At 34.4% G+C, this 20,500-nt stretch overlaps 2 protein-coding genes across 2 annotated transcripts; one reads left to right on the plus strand and one right to left on the minus strand.

Annotated features, from left to right (window-relative positions):
• Positions 1-3,737: 3,737 nt before the first annotated feature.
• Positions 3,738-8,340, plus strand: LOC129307189 (uncharacterized). Its single transcript, XM_054948074.1, has 6 exons — positions 3,738-4,606; positions 4,893-4,995; positions 5,923-5,978; positions 6,829-6,993; positions 7,803-7,916; positions 8,012-8,340. Exons 1-6 carry the CDS (start codon positions 3,908-3,910, stop codon positions 8,102-8,104), a joined length of 1,230 nt encoding a protein of 409 aa, XP_054804049.1. The 5' UTR covers positions 3,738-3,907; the 3' UTR covers positions 8,105-8,340.
• Positions 8,341-10,743: 2,403 nt separating this feature from the next.
• LOC129306366 (probable serine/threonine-protein kinase WNK9) lies at positions 10,744-14,359 on the minus strand. Its single transcript, XM_054946919.1, has 7 exons — positions 13,952-14,359; positions 13,833-13,870; positions 13,386-13,613; positions 13,044-13,264; positions 12,645-12,802; positions 12,119-12,548; positions 10,744-12,016 (listed from the first exon to the last, which is right to left on the minus strand). Exons 1-7 carry the CDS (start codon positions 14,024-14,026, stop codon positions 10,962-10,964), a joined length of 2,205 nt encoding a protein of 734 aa, XP_054802894.1. The 5' UTR covers positions 14,027-14,359; the 3' UTR covers positions 10,744-10,961.
• Between the last annotated feature and the right edge of the window lie 6,141 nt (positions 14,360-20,500).

Here is a 20,500-nt window from a genome sequence, read left to right on the forward strand (position 1 = left end):
AAATATTATTTGTTAGATGCCAACTATCCAACACCACATGAATATTTAAGTCCTTATAGATCTTATAGGTACCACCTCCCAGATTTCAAGTGTTCATCTAAATTTACAAACAATAATGAGGTTTTCAATTATTATCATTCAAGCTTAAGGACCATGATTGAAAGGACTTTTAGGGTTTGGAAAAAAAGATTTGCAATCTTATGACACATGCCTAGCTATCCATTTATGATGCAAGTTCGTATTATTGGTGTAACAATGGCTATACATAATTTTATTAGAAGAAGATCTACAACTGATTCTGACTTTAGGCATTTTGAGGATGAAAATATGGTTAATATTAACGATGATAATGACGAGCATGTATTTTCATCAACAATTTCAAATACAATTTCAAGCGTAGCTTCTGATAGAGAGATGAATAAAGTTCAGGTTTCTATTAGAGATCAAATTACATATTATAGATCGAATCATTAATCATGTAACTATTTAATATTAATGAATGTTTAACTATTTATTACATAATTTTTCCCAAAATTAAATTTTATATTTTTTCTTATTATTTAACATTTTAAATTTTATGTTATTTTAAATTTGTTTCACATTTTTAAACATTGTTAATATATTATATTTGTATAATAAAAATTACAAATTATTATAAATTAATGTCCTTTTTGGTCATTACATATTAAAAAATACATTTCAAAAGAATAAATTTTTATTAATCTAAAAAACTTTCAATTTATCAAACTGACTTTTGAAAAAATACATCCAAATACAAATTTCATTACAAAAAACTTTTATCAAATAAACTTTTGGCAAATTGACTTTTGGCAAATAAAAAACCAAACACACACTCTTTCTATCCCTTCCCCCTCCTTTTGCCTTTTCCCTATTGTTCTCTCATTTCCCTTTAACCAAAGGTGTCTGGGATTTGGCCCAAAAAAAAAAAAGAAAGAATAATTACTGCCTGAGGTTAGGTGGTTCTTTTGAAAGATATTTATAGCAAGAATAGCGACCCTTTTGAAACCTTCAAATTGTCGAGGTTATGGCAAAGCTTATTGGCTATTATCAGTGTAGCTTCATCCCAGAAAGACAAAGCAGTGATAACATAATTATTGCCTAAGAAGTGATTCACTCTATGAGAAGCAAGAGAGGACCAAAGGGCATGATAGAGGTTAAGGTAAACCTTGAGAAAGCTTATGACAAGCTTGAATGGCCTTTCATCCTTAATACCCTTAACCAAATTGAACTCCCAGATGATTTGTGTAAACTCATTATGACATGTATCAGCACAACTTCTATCCAAGTTCTTTGGAATAGTGACCCTCCTGAAACCTTCAAACCATTGAGGGGCATTCAGTAGGGAGACCCAGTTTCCCCTAACATTTTCACATTATGTATGGAGAGATTAAGTCATGTAATTAGAGATACAGTGGAAGATGAGGTTTGGACTTCGATAAAGCTTTGTATTGATGGACTCTTGATTTCCCACCTTTTCTTTGTTGATTACCTTATTCTATTTGGAGAGGCGTCTCGATCCTAAGTGGAAGTTATGAATGATGTTCTGAATCGCTTTTGTTCTTCTTATAGCCAGACTATGAATAACTCTAAGACTAAGATGTTTTGTTCAAGAAATGTCTATATCTCAAGATCGCCTGACTTGAGTAATAAAATGGGAGTGTCTCTAATTGCTGGCCTAGATAAATACTTGAGCATTCCCCCCATACATAAAAGGGCATTTTATGTGCTTTTTGCACCCATTTTAAAGAAGACACAGAAGAGATTGAGTGGTTGGAAAGGTCAGTTCCTTAATAAAGCAGGAAGAGCTACTCTAATCAAGGCTGTCATTTTTGCTTTGCCTTTATATCATATGTAAACTTTGCTGCTTCCTAAACGTTTGCTGAAAGAAATTGAAAAACAAAGTAGGAATTTCTTCTGGGGCCATTTAAAAAACAATTGGGGCCTCCACCTTTTATATTAGGGTCTAATCTCGTCAAATAAGCTAAAGGGTGGCCTTGGTATTAAGAATCTGAGGAGACAAAATGAAGCTTTTGTGATTAAATTGTGTTGGAACCTCCTAACCAATAAGGAGAGTTCTTAGGTGAAGAAGTTTTAATAAGAAAATACAAGTATGGTACTGGACTAGTCTTGAGTATTAAGAAGAAGTCATCTTCCTTGACCTGGAGAAGCATATGTGCTGTTTGGGAAAATTTCAGAGTTAGAGTGAGGAAGAAAGTAGGAAATGGCAGAAGCACCTCTTTCTGGTTTGATAATTGGTTAGAATTGAATATTCCCTTGATTGAACTTATTTTAGGATATAAAGATTTTGTTGACAAAGAAGAGATGATATCTGATTATATATGGCATAATGGTGAGTGGAACATAGAGAAACTAATGGATTAGCTTGATATTCATGTTGTGGATCGTTTGACTCAGCAATACCCACCATGTGAGGAGAGAGGAGAGGATAAACACTTTTGGAAACCATCTTCAAATGGTTCATTTACTATTAAATCTGCTTATAACTTTATCTCTGCAAGTATGCAACGCCCAGTGGATCCTATATGGAAGCTTTTATAGAAATGGTTCGTTCTTGAAAAAATCAAATCCTTTACGTGGCTGTTCACACATGGCCGTCTACATACCATGGACCTAAGGAAATGAAGGGGTTTACAAACTAATGATGATTGCCTAATGGGTTGCAATGCCAAGGAAGGCAGCATGCACCTTCTTAGAGATTGTAGCAATACTTTCAACAAGTGGAAATCTATGGTTAGTGAAGCTGAAATGGAAACTTTCTACTCTATCCAATGTTTAGATTGGGTCAAATGGAACCTAGAAAATGAAATAGGGAATCCTTATCTAAGAAAATCTTCTGGCCAACTTTGTTTAGGTATCTTTGTTAGGATATTTAGGCTCATCGTTGTAACATAGTCTTCGGTTTTAAAGAAACATGGAACGTTCAGGATGGTTTCTCTAGTTAAGTTAGAGCTTGTATCGACAAGGAACTTGTTAATAACACCAGTATGTTTTGCCATATAGCTAATGATCGAGTACAAGAAAACATATTTGATAAGGATTTTGTCCAATTGCATATGGATTGTTTGGTCAGAGATGATGGGAGTAGTAGATGTGGAGGTGTCATACGTGATGCTCATAACAGTTGGATATATGGTTTCAGCTCCAAATTGATTATTATTCCCCTTACAATTGCGGAGTTGATCGGAATCATATAAGGGCTCCCTTTATGTTGAAAGGAATTTGTGTAGAGTGGCAATCTTCTCAAATAGCTTGGAAGCACTCAACCTTGTCATTTGTGGTTGTGATATGAACTACTTGTTTAAGGATATTGTTGATTAGGCTAGAGCTTACTTTTGTAGGGGAGGTCAGATTACTCTCAACCATGCTTATAGGAACCTTAACAGCGACGCTGACTACTGAGCTAGGCTTTCTTATTCTTTACAGAGTAATTTCTACCTCTTTAATTATCATCCTTGCTCACATTCGGCATTGGAAGATAGTGAAAGAGGATAGGGTTTTTTGTTAGGTCTTTTGTTCATTTTTTTTTGGTTGTACTTTGGACTCTTTTGTAGCTTTTGTTCTTGATTGATTTACAGTTCGGATTCAAAAAAGAAAAAAAAAGATATTCACACACACGTGCGAGGGGATGGAGCACGTGCCTCTTGATAATTATCCTGAGATGAAATGAGATCCACATTCTTGGCAAGCCACGGGGACAATCCATGGACACGACTGGCCTATTTCGAAGATTACCAGATTTTCACAAAATCCAGAGCGTGGTGTTATTTGCTGTTTCTCATTCCTAATTGGTAATCGGTGAACGCTGACGATGCTGATCGGATCGGATTATGGTCATTTTTAAGAACATTCTCTTCTTGACTTCAACATGTCCACCACTCCCACCCCCTCCATGGCCACAATCTCCTTACCTGAAGCTAACCCCTTGAAATGGAACCAAAACTTCCCTCTACAATTATTCCCTCGTCGATTCCCTCACGCCAATCGCTCTTTCGCTCAACCGCCTAAATTTTCCTCCATTATGCGCCTGAAAGCTCCAGCCGCGCATAACTGTATCAAATGCTTATTCTCGCAAAAGCCCTCTGTACAAATGAGTTCTGAGTCCCTTGACGTAGACTACACTAAAGCTACCTTCGAGGTCATCGCAAGTACAATATTGAATGCGCTAAAGGCCTTGAGGAAACCGGCGATAACTGCGGTTTTGCTAGGGCTTTTATTGATGTATGATCCCAACTCGGCAACAGCCGCATCTGGAGGTCGAATGGGTGGGAGGTCCTTCTCTTCGCATTCTTCATCTTCCTCGTCTTCGAGGAGTTATTCGGTACCCAGGTCATCCAGCCCGGGCTTTTCGTATTCGGTGCCGTATTATGCGCCTTCTCCTTTTGGGTTTGGTGGGGGCGGGTTCTACGTTGGGCCAGCAGTGGGTGTTGGAGTAGGTGCTGGGTCCAGTTTCCTCCTCATCATGATGGGTTTCGCGGCGTTTATATTGGTTTCTGGGTTTCTTTCAGATCGGTCTGAGGGTAGTGTGCTTACTGCCACCGAGAAAACTAGTGTGCTCAAGCTTCAGGTGCGGTGAACTTTTGCACTTAAAATTCTTTAAAACTACCTATAAACAAATATTAGCGCTTAAAATTTAGTGTCGTCGTTCATTTTGCTGCCATAAGATATTTTGCTCTGGTTCCTGCCAACTGACCCTGGCTGACGAATGGAGGTGACCTGGTGGTGTTTAACCTGACTTTAGAAACTGAAATTCCAACGTGTTCAGTAATTATCGTGTTGAATATTTAAATGTTGATGCTACAATTTTCAATGATAAAGTTTGTCTGAGTTTCAAACATCGCTGTATGTTTAAGGTTGGGTTGTTGGGGATGGGGCGCTCGCTTCAAAGGGATTTGAATAGGATTGCAGAAGTTGCAGATACATCATCTCCTGAAGGTTTGAGCTACGTATTGACAGGTGAACCTTCTAAAGCATGGGGATTATTCTTCACATTTTTTAGTTTTTTATTTTGTATTGTTTATGACACGGGATAACATTGAATTCACGTAAGGTTTATTGATCCTGTGCACATAAATATGATGTTGTGTATGGTTGTATGTGTGAAACATCACTGGATAAGAATGGACGGCGTATTCAAGTAAATAGCAATGCTTTGTGATGTTAATGTTCTTGGTTGTACTCCCTCCGGACTTTATTACAAGACATTATCAACCTTTTCATGCATCTTCAAAAAAGATAGTTTTTTTTTTTCTAGATATTATAAAAAAGTAAGATGTATTTTTATTTTTGTCTTTGGTTCTAAATAATAATATAGTTACATTAAATACCTTTATGCTAATCAAAAGGGATAAAATTAAAAAAAAAATTGTTTAGTTATTGCAAGATGTCCTATATTTTGGATTAAAAATTATTTTTAAAAGGTGGCTTATAAATAAGACTGAAGGGGGTATTTTTTATGGATGTTGCCAAATCCTTTATCCTTTTGAAGTAGTTTTGTTGGAGGACATCTTGTCCACTGTTCTTGTTGAGAACCTGAACTTCTGTTTAATGTAAACAATTCCTGAAACAAATGTGAGGTGCGTCATTTAAATTTGATTCATGTGAATAAAATCAGTCAAATAACTAGCGTTTAAAACAATCAAACTCAAACGAATACAAGGTCAAAGGCTCTATCACAAATCACGATTACTATCTTGAAATGATATATGAAGTTTTAAATTTAATTGTATTGTATGGAAATAACAAACTATTTTATGACAGAAGTTGATGTGAAAAGTGGTTTTAGGTATGGTTTTTAAACGATAATGATTTACTTCATATTCACATGGTTATATATATTTTCTATTTTTATTTACTATTTTTGTATTTGACATTTTGTTACAGAGACAACACTAGCTTTGCTTCGACATCCTGATTACTGCATCTCAGCATATTCATCCGTAAGTGAATTTTATCTCCAAAAACCATTGTCGATCTTCTCATATTAGTTCATACAGATAAATGCCATGGTACTTTCAATGGCTCTTTTTGTTTATTGATTGTTGACACTCTATAAGACATTGAACCATAGTGCTGCTGTTCTTGCTAATTCCGAAGATCTTGTGACACACTTATTTTGTGTTTATTGTTAACTTCTCTTTATTAGTTGAAGTATTAAAGCGGATAGTGAACTTTCAAGTTCAATAAGGCTGTTACTATCTAGTGGATCTGGCTGATATCATGAAACGTGCAAGTGTTCAGATGTTTTTTCTCTCTTCATTGAAGGGATAGGATCTTGAAATCTGAGCATATGAAGATTCCTTTTATTACTGTTTTATAAAGAAGAGTCTGCCCGAGTGTGAGTCTTTGCATATGGCTACAGGCTTGGAAAATGAAAGAAAAACAGCTCGGCAGTCCACAATCCTAGCTATGTCTGAGGCTAGACTCTCCGACACAATGCACATGTCTTGACCACTCGCACTGGACCCACACACACCGTCTATTCTACTCGATTCCTTTTCCTCTCTCTCCTCTAACAGCCCTGTAAATACAGGGTTGTTAGTTGCTTCTTTTATTCTTTCTAATATCACTGGTCATCAAGGCCATCATCTCCGTTTTCTTATTTTATCAAAGGTCCGGGAGTAGGTTTCTTGCCTCTTATTGCACAAGTTAGAAATAAAAGCCCATTTCAATCTGAGAAATATCTGCAACATAATAGTATTAGTTATCATCTGTGTCAGTGGAACTAACCAGAACTCAGTATCAGGAAAGTTGACTGTGTATGGTATTACCTAACACCATTTCATGCAGGTTGACTTCAAGCGGAGTGTTGAGGATGGAGAGAAACGCTTCAATCAACTTTCCATTGAAGAGCGTGGAAAATTTGATGAAGAGACGCTTGTCAATGTGAACAACATAAAAAGGCAAAGCACAAGAAGCCAAAGAGCAAATGGATTTAGCAATGAGTACATTGTGGTATGACCTGATATGATTTTCTAAATAGCTTTTCTTGATCTGGGTTTCAACTTGCTGTATTTCAGCATGCAAAATGGTTGTTTTGTTGCGTTTATTGGTTTTGTCTTTGTTGTCATTTGACATCAATATTTAGAGATTAGGACGTGGACATAGTTTGGTATCTTGCGGTTGGTTTCATGCTTAACTTAGGCTTAGTTGATTTTTGATAGATTTTAAATTTTTACCTATCTGATAGACACGTGTTATAGGACGATGGATCTCTGAGTTAGTTTCAAATGTGGAAATCATTGAGGCGCTTCAAAAAGTGCGAACAAGCATTGCTACAAGGAGGAAGTAAAAGAAGCAACAGGAAAAGGAGGAAAAGGATAAAGATTAGATGTAATTTAATCTGAACATATTGAAAGTCCTTGCTCATAGGTTTTAATATATAGTTTCAGAGCGGAGGATGTCAAAACAATTGAGCAGTGGGTTCACCTTCACAGAAACCTGCAGCATGCGTAGCCTGATGGTTTAAATTTCAGCTGCTTAAGCAAACTTGAGATGCCAAGAACATGTTAGGTTGTAATTCATATTCAAAGATTTATTTTTTTACCATCTCTTTATTGATAGTTAACTAAGATGTCAGGAGGGTCTCTGGATTTTGTTGTCTTTAGCAAAAATGGAAAGAGATAAACAATTTATTATATACATGAAGAAGATTGACATACTTTGTTTTTAATTTCCTCCCGTCACTCATTAGAGAAAGAGGAGAATTGATGAGCGAGATCGTATTCTTTTCTTCTGATCTTGCTTGTTCTATAAAATATCAGATTACAATCTTGGCAGCAGCTGAAGGAGTACATAAGCTTCCTACCATCAATGGGAGTGGAGATTTGAAGGAAGCCTTACAAAAGCTGGGATCCATTTCTTCGAGCAAATTATTAGTAAGGATCAATATTTTTCTGGCAATCCTTTTGCAGATGTTATCAGTAATATGTATCCTTAACGCCATGTCACTCCATGCTAATATTTATTGCAGGCAGTTGAGGTCTTGTGGACCCCACAGAATGAAAATGACACTCTCTCAGAACGAGAACTCCTTGAAGATTACCCACTATTGCGGCCTTTGTGATGGGTTATTTTCGTACTAGCATGAAGCGAGTAGAAGTGTGGTTGTATTTTGTGGGTCACTTGTATTTGTATAGTTGATGATGGTCTATAATAGAACAAAAATGATGACATCAATACTTTAATTGACACTGCCTTCTCGTGTAAGATTAGAATGTGTCGCGAGTTGGTAGCTCAAGTTCACCAGCTATTTGGTCCATGGGTTTTGACATAATTTCTATAACAAAGGGGTGTTCATCATATCTGACCCAAAAAAAGGGAAAAAGAGTTTTTTTTTTGGGGGGGGGGGTGGGGGCGGAAGGTTGGTCATCATAGAAGGTTGAATTCTGCCAACACATGTCCGATGGATTCTCTGAAGAGATTTATATCTAGTAACATTTTCAAATCGCTGCAGCTTGAAATAGATTGTAGTTCCGTCAATATATGAATGTATAAATATAACAAAAAAATTATGATAAGCTGTATTATTCACAAACTAAAAGATTTTTTTTAAAACAAGTCACATATAGTGTCTGTTTGTTTAAAATTAAAAAATATGTAATTTTTAAATAATTTAGAGATTTTATGAAAAGATTTATTTTATAGATATTTTATAAAAGGTATATATTATTTTATGTTTGGTTATAATAGAAATAATAATTATTAATTAGTTATTTTAAAATTTTATAATAATTTTGTATATCTTACTTTTTTAAAATATCCTCTTTCATCTACAGTATTAGATTACTTTAAGAAGTTACTCAAAATAATCTATTAAAATAATCAGAATTTTTTTAAATTATGATTATTTTTGAAAGATTAAACAAACATTATAAAACTCACAAAATAAATTTTTTTAAAAAAAATAAGTGATTTTTTTATAAAATAAATTAAAAAGAAAACTGCCTCTATATTATGTGGCAAAATGAAGTCACCAGGTCCAGGTGGATCAGTCTGATGAATAATAATTCTTCTGATCTAGCAAGCAGAAACAAGAAAAGCATGCATTCATGAATGCAATACTATTCTTTCCGTAGGCCACGTAGAGTGATTCATTTCTTGCTTTATTTCCCTTCTCTTTTTTCCTGATAAACGGATCATCTTCCCAACGCGACCCTTTGATTCATGATCGGGGTCAGTGTGTGGGGTAGAGCCATACCACTTTGTCACACGGCTTTAAAACTTTTTTTTTTTTAAACCAGTCTTAACTTAATCAACTTTTTAATTTTTATTAAATCAATCAAATTTTCAAAATGTAGACAAATAGGCTAAAAAAATTAAAACACACAGAGAGAGCAGCTTAAATGAGAGAACTTAGAATCTTTATTACTTTGCTCAACAGTTACAAATGAAGAGTGCTTGGCTATTTATAGATTTCTCATCTTCCAGAAAGTTTTTACCTCCTTACTAAATGGTGAAGATTAATTTAATTCTACGGTGTATATATTCATTCTCTGAAATATGCTACAAAAATATCTATAAAAAATATCTAGATATTTATAAGAATATTTTTAAATACTTTTTTCAAAATGTGTACAACATTCTAAAACATGTTAGAATATTTTATAATATTCTAGATATATCTACATTATTTTTTAAATTTCTAAGATCTTCTAGATGCTTCTAGATCCTTTTAATTATATATTTTTAGATTATTTTACATGATTCTAGAACATTTTGAAACATATTAAATTTTTCTTAAATGTCTTGAAATTCTTTACATTACTTTAAAGGTCTCCAAAAACTATTCATCTTTGTAGGTTCTCCTTTTTGTGAACGCAAGTTGTGACATCTAACTCTACCACCGTATAAAATGATCTTCACCATGTTAGCTTGGTATGAGTATTAACAAGTATAATACATTTAGTGTGTACAACTCAAAGGCTAACTAATATTTTTTTAATTCTATTTTATAAATTACTTTTAACATATTTCATTGTTTTTTTGGCCAACCTTTTAACATAATTCATTAAAACTAAGAAAATTTTAAAGTTTATTAATTTCATCTAAAAATTCAATAAATTTTTAATTTTATTCTCATTAAATATACATATTTTAATAATATTTTCTCTCTTCAACTTTTAATGAATGGTAAAAGAGAAAATTTTTGATAAAAAATTAATAACATAATTTATAAATAAGATACAAAAAATTTCTCTCCATCTTATAAAGTGAACTAGAGGGAGGGAGTAAGGGTAAATAATACAGGAAAAATGCCCAAACACTCCTGAGCTCAGTTGTTAGTATAAGTATAGATATGAATTAATTTTTGAGATCTGCTCTGGAGCTAATTTTTCAGGACATCTTCGTACCAGGAGGGTCAAAGTCTCGATCTCAATGGCTGAATCGTCACGCGCAATATTTGGGCCCCTCCCACCGTAGTCCGTAGACGTACATCTTGACCAAACTGCTACGCTCAATTATTGCAGCTATACACTTCCTGCCACCAAGGCTGTTGATTCTTTCAATTTGGCAAACGCTGGGGTGCAGAAACTTTTTGAAAAAATTGGGATTAAGGACCTATTGGCAAGTATATTTGATAAAAAGACCTGAATTGCACTGCAGAATAACGGAAGAAAAGATGCAGAGTATAGAAGATTTTTGCTACAAAAGCTTTTTCCTAATTATATTTGCCAATAGTCCCGAACTCTTTAAAATGGTTGATTCATACAAGCCCTCAATTCCTAGATCATTCCCCATTCACTGAAGTCGAATTTTTACAAATATAGAACACATTGTATTGCTGTGTGTGGAGGAGAGTCCTCTAGCTTGGCATATTGAAATTCCGAGGAGACCGAAGAAAAAGGGTTTGATCTGAAAATCATAAGCCTCAATAAATGTAATATGAAATCTACAAAAGAATCATCGAGTGCCTCACGAGTTTATATATCAACCGCATCAACTGGGAGGGAAACAGTCCTGTGCAGAGAGTGGGGAGCCAATGAGCCTGTGTAAAAACTCTTTGCGGTAACGACACCTCCAGGGGAATCCATCGCCTCACAATTTCGGGCCCTTTGGGTGTCCGAATTGGGGCAGCTCTTGTTGAAGTGAGAGTGGCAGCTGGAACCACAATTAGCTAAGGGTTTAAAACTGTTTCCTCTTTCAAGAGTGTCCGTCTGTAAAGGTGATGATATTCCGCATTCTGATTTCTGCTTTCTGTCATGCGGAGATTTTTCCGTTAGCCCAAGCTGACGATCCCTGAGTTCCCTTAACTCCATTTGGTACTTTGCTCGGAGCCATCTTAGCTCCTGCTGGCTGTCTTTTTCACATTCTTTCTCAAGGTCACAATAAAACGAACCAATTGGGGTAAAATAATGCGTTCCTGATAGGTTCTTCTGGGAATTTCCTGCATTGGGTGCGAACTTGTAATCCCAAGCATCATATCCCTCACCTTCAGCTGATACTGATTTATCTAACGGTTCATTTTGTTCATCAGAGTGGCTTCTTTCAGATTCCACTGGACTAAGTTCACGACTTTCATGGTGATTCCATAACTCCCGATACTGCAAGCAGCCTGAATGACTTGATACGTTAGGCGCATCAGCATTCTCTCTAATATGATTGCCGTACTCATCAGACTCAAATGCGATCTCCTCAAACCGTCCGTGCATTAAAGCACATTTATGCCTACAGCACTGAAGAAATTGCGTGTTCTTGGTGCCTGAATTATGTGACAGAAAATCCGTAAGGGAACCACTGGAAGTATGATTAGATGCACAGTTGTGGCAGAAACTTTGACTTGCAAAACGGGGAGTTTCCTCAATCCCTGGCCCTGGCCTCCATTCAGGTACCAAGGAAGCAATTTCCCCATCTATCATATCTGCTATTCTGGTTACATCGTGATCAGTCATGTCAAGTTCTGCAACCATTTCAGTTGCCACACTTAAGGCTGTATCGGTCTCTATGTCAAATGGGAAATAAATATTTCGAATATGCCCTGCAATATAAATTAATCACAGACTGATAAGAGATCAATTTCAGAGCAGAACTTACGAGTCAAGGGCACAAGGTACTGATGATAAAATAGTGATAAACCAACCTTCTTTATCTGCAATTCTTAGTCTCAAAAAGATGCCCCCGTCGTCTTTTCTCTTGCCTTTGATGCTTATGTCAACATCTTCGGATGGTTCATCATCCTTGTATTGAAAGAGTTCAATTCCAGCAGGTTCAATCTCAGTTGGATGAGGAAACCAGTCTACATCATAGCCATATCCGTTAGAGTATTCCTTACTCATGTTACTATAACTTCGATGAAAATCATAGAGTGGGTGTCGAATGAGAGGACTCATGTCATCAAATTCCCCACTGTCTGCTAGCCTTAATAATGATTCGTAATCATCAATTTGGAGGAAAGGGTCGTCTAGAAGCTCTCTTGCTGAGAGCCTCAGCGACACAGTTGCTAAGCATTTCTCAACAAATTGTCTCACTTCCGGATCCTTGACTTTATATAAAGCGTCTGGTTTTTTCCCCTGGAGACAAAATGTCAATCATACCTAATTACTCAGAAAAATCCATCTCATGTAGACACAAACACAAGCACACAAAGAAACAGAAAGCAATCTTACAGAAATGACTTTCTTGTAGATTTGTGCTGGATGAGTACATTCACTATAAGGATATTCAAATGTGATCATTTCAAGTATGCACATGCCAAAGGAGTATATATCAACTAATTCATTATATGCTTCTTCGTAGACTTCTGGGGCCATGAACTCAGGCGTTCCTGCAAATATAAAACCGTAGCAGATGAAACTCTGAAGTAACAAGCCATAACAACTGACCCTTGTTCAAATCACTCCTCCCATTTTCTAAAGAACATTGACTGCAGGAGAATGTTTCATGTTGTTTCGTAACTTGCCAAATCATTTCCAAAACAAGGCATCAACTAGCTGTCGTTGGAATTGGAGATGACAAAATAACTTCTTGATATCTTCGAATATGATAGTGACATGAGATAAACATACCGACACAATTTGCAGCATGGGATTTCCGTAGAATTGCTGCCAGACCAAGATCACCAATCTTCACTTCGCCTTGGTGTCCATTAACAAAAATATTATCACATTTGAGATCTCTATGAATCACAGGTGGGTCATGGCTATGGAGATAGAGAAGCCCTCTCAGGATCTGTCTGCACCAATGCTTTACTGCTCTGATGTTCACTCTTCTGTGCTTTAGCCTATACCTTTGCGACGATAACAATGGATAAGTTACAAAAATAAGAAACAAAACAGATCTCAAAGTAGAAGATCAACAGAAGTAACGAAAAAGGAACAAATAGTTTGAGCTCCACAGAACAGACTCACTGTCTGAGAGTACCAGAAGTGAACATCTCGGTCACGAAGTTGATATTCCTATTAGCAGTATCGACCCAAGACGTATAAAATTTCATGATGTTTTTGTGCTTCAATGTTTTCAGTAGATGAATTTCACAGTAGAGCCTCTCAAGATCTTCGGGGCTTTGCAGGAAATCATACACCTTGACTTGGTTCCAGGCAACTTCAATACCTTGGTACTCATCGAATGCTCTATATCTGCACCAGTTCAGAAGAAAACAGAAAGATCACAAATTGTCGATTTCTACAGACTCCAAGGAAAACATGAATGAGCTCAAATTATGAGAAAACCTGGGACGGCCAACAAAATCATCAACAAAAAGACCGAAAGATCTTAAAATTTAGATTAAAAAAAAAAGGAAACAGGAACAGGCGTCGCGATAACTAGGAAGAGATATGATAAGTCAAAATTCATACACTGTCTTTGAAGCCCCCTTGCCGAGAATTTCATTGTACTGAAAGGAAGAGCAAATAAAGATCATCAGAGCAGGTGAGGGGAGGGAGGGGGGGAAGAGGGAGAGAGTAGAGAGTTATACTCTGCCATATCTGCCGGTGGGATCAACTTCGACAAATTCGGAGTAATCTGGTTCGAGGTGTGCGGCACCATTCATTCTCCAATTCCGGTCGCTATCTTCTAATTTTCTTCGCCAGTATGATATGATCAGATTTCAGTTTAATCCTTACGGATCTCCGCTTCTGTAGTGACGCCGGAGCAAAGTGAAACAAAACAGAGAAGGACACACACACACACACACACTATCACGTAAAACGAGTCATAGGAAAACCTTTGACGGACGTTAATTAAGAAGAGAAAAGGGGAAAAAAGGCGTAATAATTCACAAAAAAAGAAGGGGAGAGAGTTGATAACTGCTGAGAAGGCAAATTTTGGAGGAGGATACAAAATTACAAACACGACCAGAGAGCCCACCCACCCATCCCTAGACGGAACGTGACAATTAGGGAGAGAGACAGAGAGACGGAGCTCTCGCCCCCGTCTAAAAGCTCATAGCTGAGCTGGCGGCTTGACCTATGTCATGCCAATGCCACCCTCGATAAATCATTTAATCTATTGATTGAAAAATTTAAATGCTATTCAAGGTTATCACTCCCTCCATTTAAAAATATTAATTAAATTTTATATTTTAATAAAATAATTATTTATTTTTAAATTAATTTTATCTTTTTATATTTATTTTTATTAATTATTAATATTTTAAAAATAATAATGATGATACCTCAAAAAATTAAAAATATCTTATATTTTTTAATATTCAACTCTTTAAAAAATGTCTTATATTTTTGAACGGATGTGATATATTATTACTGTTAATTATATGTTATATAAATAATTTTAAAAAATTTAACTGGATCATACTCAAGTAACCCTCCTGGTTCTTAAAATTTTGTAATATTTTTTTACATTTTTATCTTTGCAAGTAAACTCGCTGTCATCAATTATTTCTTTTTTTTTTTTACTAATAAAACGTTATATGCTATCAGCTATTAGCTGCGTCCTCTGTTAAACTTTAATTTGTGGATGAATAATTCCCTCACATTTTGATTTATAAATACAGATAAACATCTTGACGTACATCTATTTCGGTAATTGATAAGTTAACAGCACGAGAATTATTCACATGAATATAAAAATTAACGGGTTTGTTGTTAAATTTTAAATATCAAGAGGTTGTTTGAAAAAATTGAAAGAGAACAAAGGACAAATAAAACGAGACAGAAGAATTTTTTTTAAGAAAAAAGCACACTTTAGCAAATAAAATGATTCCATTTTATATCATGCAAATTGATCGGGAAAAGCATTTGATTACTTTATGGCAGCGACTTGATTGAGGATATGCCATGCTGTGCTTCGTTCACGTTCACTCGGCTCGGCTCGGCTCGGCGGCATCACTTTGTCAAAACATTAATGGAAATGGACTTTGAATACTCGGGCATGGTGATGATGCTGAGAGCAGATTGTCAATAATTAATAGCGTGTGCGCTGAAGCATTTGTTGGCGGGGTTCTAGAGGGAGGCACACATGCAAGGGGCGATATGATCAAATTGACGCATGGGAGAATTTATTACCAGGTCCCTGTGGCTTTACTTATTTGTAATTTGATCCCCGTATATACTTTAATTTTTCAAAAATGATCCCTGTAATAATCGGATATTTAATTTATAGGCTAGTCCCTATTATTGATTATATTTTCAGAGTTACCCTCAAGGTTGGATCTTGACATTAAATGTGGCGATCTGGCAAAAAAATGTCACATGCTAATTTGCAACATATTCAAGAGCGAAGCACCGAAAGCTCTATAGTTCCATGACATTAAAGATTAATCTAAAGAGTAAAGATAACTTGAACATTTGGGGTTTGCCAAATAGGGAACAGGTTGTGACGTGGCACCCCTCACGCCGTAACTTGTTTGCCTGCTTTTGCTGGCTATTGTTCGCCTTTTGTTTTTACGGTTTTACCGTTTTAATCATCTATGGGGGCTAGCTTGTAAATGCATGTTTCATAATTTCAGGGGCTGTCTTTAAGAAATAAACCATAGGGGGGCTTATTCATCGATTTTCACTCGTCCAATCAACAAATTATTAAAGCTAAATACAATATACATAGAGGTATTTAAACTGTTTAGAAAAAAAATAATCATTAAATGTTTCCTTTTTTTTGACAAAATGGATTAAAATATTTCATTTTAATAATATAATATATTAATATGATATTACGTCAATGAGTATTAATCAAACAATAAAATAATTACACTCATTCGTTCTATTTTTATAATATATATTGATTGACTGATGACTTGTTATCTTGTAAAATCATTCTGTTTTTTTTTTTTTTTATTAGAGCCCAATATGTGGCAGGGCCACGCATGTTAATTGATAAAAAATATGAACAAAGTCTTCACCGGGACAAAATTATCAACCCAGTCAAAGGCATGATCACGCACGGGAGAAAAGCGGAAGTCACTCTCACAAGTAATGAGTAAATGGTTTCCCGATTTCCTCCAAATCCTCTAATCCTGACGAGTGCTTAAATTAATGCTGTGGATTGTTCTTCCCTTTTTTTCTTTAATAGTGGTCTAAATAACGCAAAACTCTCTGTTCAATGCATGCATGAAGTCGTATAACATACTCTTTGATTTTATAATTTGATCATTAGTCTCCTACACGACCTTTGTTAGCGCGTCGGTTGAAAAACCTATTAGAGAGTCTAATTAAATATAATATTTGAAATTTTAAAATATATATTCGGGCTGCTTCTCGTCTTGAATGGGAGGGATTGAATGCCAATTTACATGCCTTTGGACCTTCTGCAGTATATGCGAAGAGGATGAGAAGTTTGACAGATGCCATCTGTCATCCGACCACCTCCAATCCAGAACAGTCCTATTTTTTAAAATATCTATTTTTATCATATCAAATATTAATTTTTTAAATAAATTCTTTTAATCTTATTTATAAATAATTATTTCATCAAAATAAAAAAAATCTTTAAACACATTACTTCTGTATAAAAATTTAATAAATTTTTTATTTTATCTATATTAAATATACTTGTTCCGTTTTTATATATAAAAAAAATTATCATTTGTTATTTTTTTTTCTATCAATTAGTATTTGTTACAATTTTCCTAAATTACCATAAACTTATAACTTCAATCACAAGAAACAATTAATGCAGTCTTATTTTGATTAAATACAAAGGTATTTTAGTTTATTTTTTTATTTTCAGACACAATTGCTATAATTAATTGATTTTCTTAAATTATGTGATATAATTATTTTCTCTTATATATAGAAATTGAAGAAATATATACTTTAACAACCTACTTTTTCTTTCTAACATTTAATAGAGGGTAAAAGAAAAAATTTATGATAAAATTTTTAATAATGTGATTTATAAATGACTTATAAATAGGATAAAAAAAATTTACTTCTTTCTCCTATAAATAGGATTAGAGGCAATACTTTGAGAGAAAAACTTGCATTTTAGTCTTACATTATACTCCCCCTGTTCTAAATTATAAGATACTTTTAGATAAAATGTTACATACCAATAAATCTCATTAAATATACTTAAGAATTTTATCTTTCTAAAATAAAATATAAACTTTTAAAAATATCCATCATTTAATATATTGAAAAGAAAAGAAACGAAAATTAAATATAGAGTGAGGAAGGATAATATTAGAATTAGTGTATTTAATGAAATATTAATTTACTCAAAGTCTTTTATATTTTGATGGAGAAACTTTTTTAAAAGTGTCTTATAATTTAAAATAAAAATAATATTTTTTATTATTTGATGAATGATTGGATGATTTTTTCATCTATCAGTAATTAAAGTAGTTTTTTTGTGTGGGGGGGGGGAGAACGGGGGAGGGGGAGGTTCCCTTTTCTTGCAATGCATGCACGCTTTATTTAACGACGTTTTCTTTGGGTTTTGTGGACTTAGATGTTCTTTTCATAATAAATACGTCAAAAAATGATAATGCTAAGCATGAAATGAAAGATTAAGATATCATTGCAACTTTGACTGGCCGCTGATTCCGTAAAGGCCGTACCACAGGGTTAACATCAAATGAAAACAAAATGCATGATCCAATTAATACAAAAAAAATGTTATGAAATTTTTATAATCAGAAAAGAGCCAATTTTATTAATGTTACGAACTATAACAAGATGATGATTATTTATTATACTACGAAAAAACTTGACATAATTCTCCTACATTAAAACATTGCTTGGTGTTTACTCCCTCCGTTTTTTAATATAAAAGAATTTCAACCAATCCAGATAATTTAAAAAAATTAATTAATCATAATAAATTAATAATTACTTTTGAAATTGAAATGTTTGGACTAAAATAAAAAAATACCCTTATAAATAATGTTTAATTTTTCTATCTAATTTAATAACACTAGTCATTTGTGAGGGACAATTTAAAAAAAATAGAATTAATAATTCTTAAATTTTGTAGTTTTGCTCGTGGTGAAAAAATAAAAAAATATATATGATAGTTTCTCTTATACTTAAAAATAGAATAGTATGAAATAGTTGTTTGAACCAAAATTAGAATGCCAAGTCAAATTATGATAACCCTTGAAGTCTAAACCAATAGAGGGGTATATTCAACCCATTAACAGTCCAACTTTGTGCAAATAAGTGGAACTGCACTTTTTGAAAGAAAGGTTGAGAGAGTTGGCACTTCACCCACTTTTCATGAGTAGTTTCACATGATTGATTGATAAGTTTGCATATCAAAGTTATATCAAACTATTCTGCATCCTGTAGAAAGCTTGAAGAGGTTCCTAAACAAGTTCAAGAAACTTTGTAGCTAATGTAAGCCATAGTTACCTAAGATCAAATATGTACGCAAATGGGTTAGAGCTTGAACTTGAAAATAAATTTTAGGACATAGAGTTTAGGGGCTTATTTGAGCTCATCACTAAGGTGACAAGTATGAGGAGCTCCTAATTAAGGGCAATTAAAGAAAGCACATCACCATGGGTACCTATTACTCAAAACCCTGAAGGGATGAGGTTGTGGCAAACCTAACTAGAGACAATGCAGTCACATGTTCACTCTTAGCCCACAAGGCCAAAAGTAATAAGAAGTTAGCCAACCACAATGTATAAGCCTAGTACACTTTCAATTTGAACAAGTTTGACAAGATCTTTGACTTCCTATTGAAGGAAAAGTTCATCTCCTTGCCACCCAACCACAAGCTCCTTGTCAAAGAGGAATGTAAAGGGAGGGATTATTGTAAGTACCATTACTCTTAAAATCACTCAACTAACATATGTTAGTCTTTTTAGAATGCCATCTAGGAATCCATAAACTAAGGAGTTCTTAAGTTCCTAGGAGATAAGAAGGAGACTATAGTAATAGATGAAAATCTATTCCTTTTAGTGGCAATTATCAATATGGTGCAACTAAAGGACCGGAAGATGAAGAAGGAAGGCAAGAGGTTTCTTGTAGTAGGAAACTCAAGAAAGAACGAAAAACTTTGCAAACAATAGATCAAACTCCCTTACTCATGTAATGTATGGGTTAGGAAAGTCGAGGTAGCAAGGAGCTTGGCAAGCCAAACATCCAACAGCAGAAAACCTACAATACCTTATGTGAGCAGTTAGGAAAACTTGACTATTTAGTAAAATATTTGACTCCCTTAGACTTAGGGCGTCCAACAATAAGGACACCAATAGGATGGACAGACACGAACCCTCTGAGAGTCCCATAAAGAAATTCAATCTATTCCTTCAACTTGCGAGGGTGTATAGGGAGGTAAAGCCAAGGAGAATATCATTCCTCCGTAAGTGGTTCCTATAACATCATGGAGATTAACTTCCTAGTTAACTAAACAAATTAAGAGTAATTAAGTAAATGTAAGTGGTTGATAGTTAGACAGGGTTAGTGGATCTATTAAGTTTTGATTATAGCCTTTGGATTAGGTCCAAAGCAAGGTTTGTTAGTATTGTAATTGTGGTTAATTGTTAATTGATGTGATTATATGATGTTTTAAACTACACTACTTGCATTGCCATGATTAATTAAATTACAATTGTATGGAATAAATGTATCTTGATTATTGAATAGTTGTACTCATCTCTCTTTCTTCAATAACCTATAGGCACTAGCTTAAAGAAAGACAGGAGGAAAGCACCAGGGGCTTAGGATTTGATATTTCTAATTTTAGGTCTTTAATACTATGATGTGTATTTGAGACTGATAATTGCCAATTAGGAGTTCAGAGTTTTAGGATTTACTTGCACTATGGTCGTTGATATTGGGTAACATATTTTGAGCCATAGATTGTATACGTTATGTTTTGAGAATATATAAATAGAGCCAAAATACTAATATAAGTAAGAAATTAATTATATATATGATTGTAGTGGATTTTATGGAGTTTAATGTGAAAATATCTCCTTCTTATGTTTTTGAGATCAAAGGGTTGAGGATTAAATGAGTTATATATGTTATATGAATGATGTGATGTATTGCACAGGTCTTTTTACATCTATTGAATATGGTCTAAGTATGGGTGTGAGCTTTTGGAACTTGGTTGG

This window comes from Prosopis cineraria, unplaced genomic scaffold, assembly GCF_029017545.1.
Source record: "Prosopis cineraria cultivar Desert tree isolate PC_DT_omini unplaced genomic scaffold, ASM2901754v1 PC3, whole genome shotgun sequence".
Taxonomy (NCBI): Eukaryota; Viridiplantae; Streptophyta; class Magnoliopsida; order Fabales; family Fabaceae; genus Prosopis; species Prosopis cineraria.

Bases quoted from the DNA above. Each gene is read 5' to 3' on its own strand.
- LOC129307189 (XM_054948074.1), top strand. From the start codon at position 3,908: ATGTCCACCACTCCCACCCCCTCCATGGCCACAATCTCCTTACCTGAA. The intron at 4,607-4,892 runs GTGCGGTGAACT...TGTATGTTTAAG, and splicing joins CTAGTGTGCTCAAGCTTCAG to GTTGGGTTGTTGGGGATGGG. The intron at 4,996-5,922 runs GTGAACCTTCTA...ATTTTGTTACAG, and splicing joins TTTGAGCTACGTATTGACAG to AGACAACACTAGCTTTGCTT.
- LOC129306366 (XM_054946919.1), bottom strand. From the start codon at position 14,026: ATGAATGGTGCCGCACACCTCGAACCAGATTACTCCGAATTTGTCGAA. The intron at 13,265-13,385 runs GTGAGTCTGTTC...ATCGTCGCAAAG, and splicing joins ACTTCTGGTACTCTCAGACA to GTATAGGCTAAAGCACAGAA. The intron at 12,803-13,043 runs GTATGTTTATCT...TTATATTTGCAG, and splicing joins CCATGCTGCAAATTGTGTCG to GAACGCCTGAGTTCATGGCC.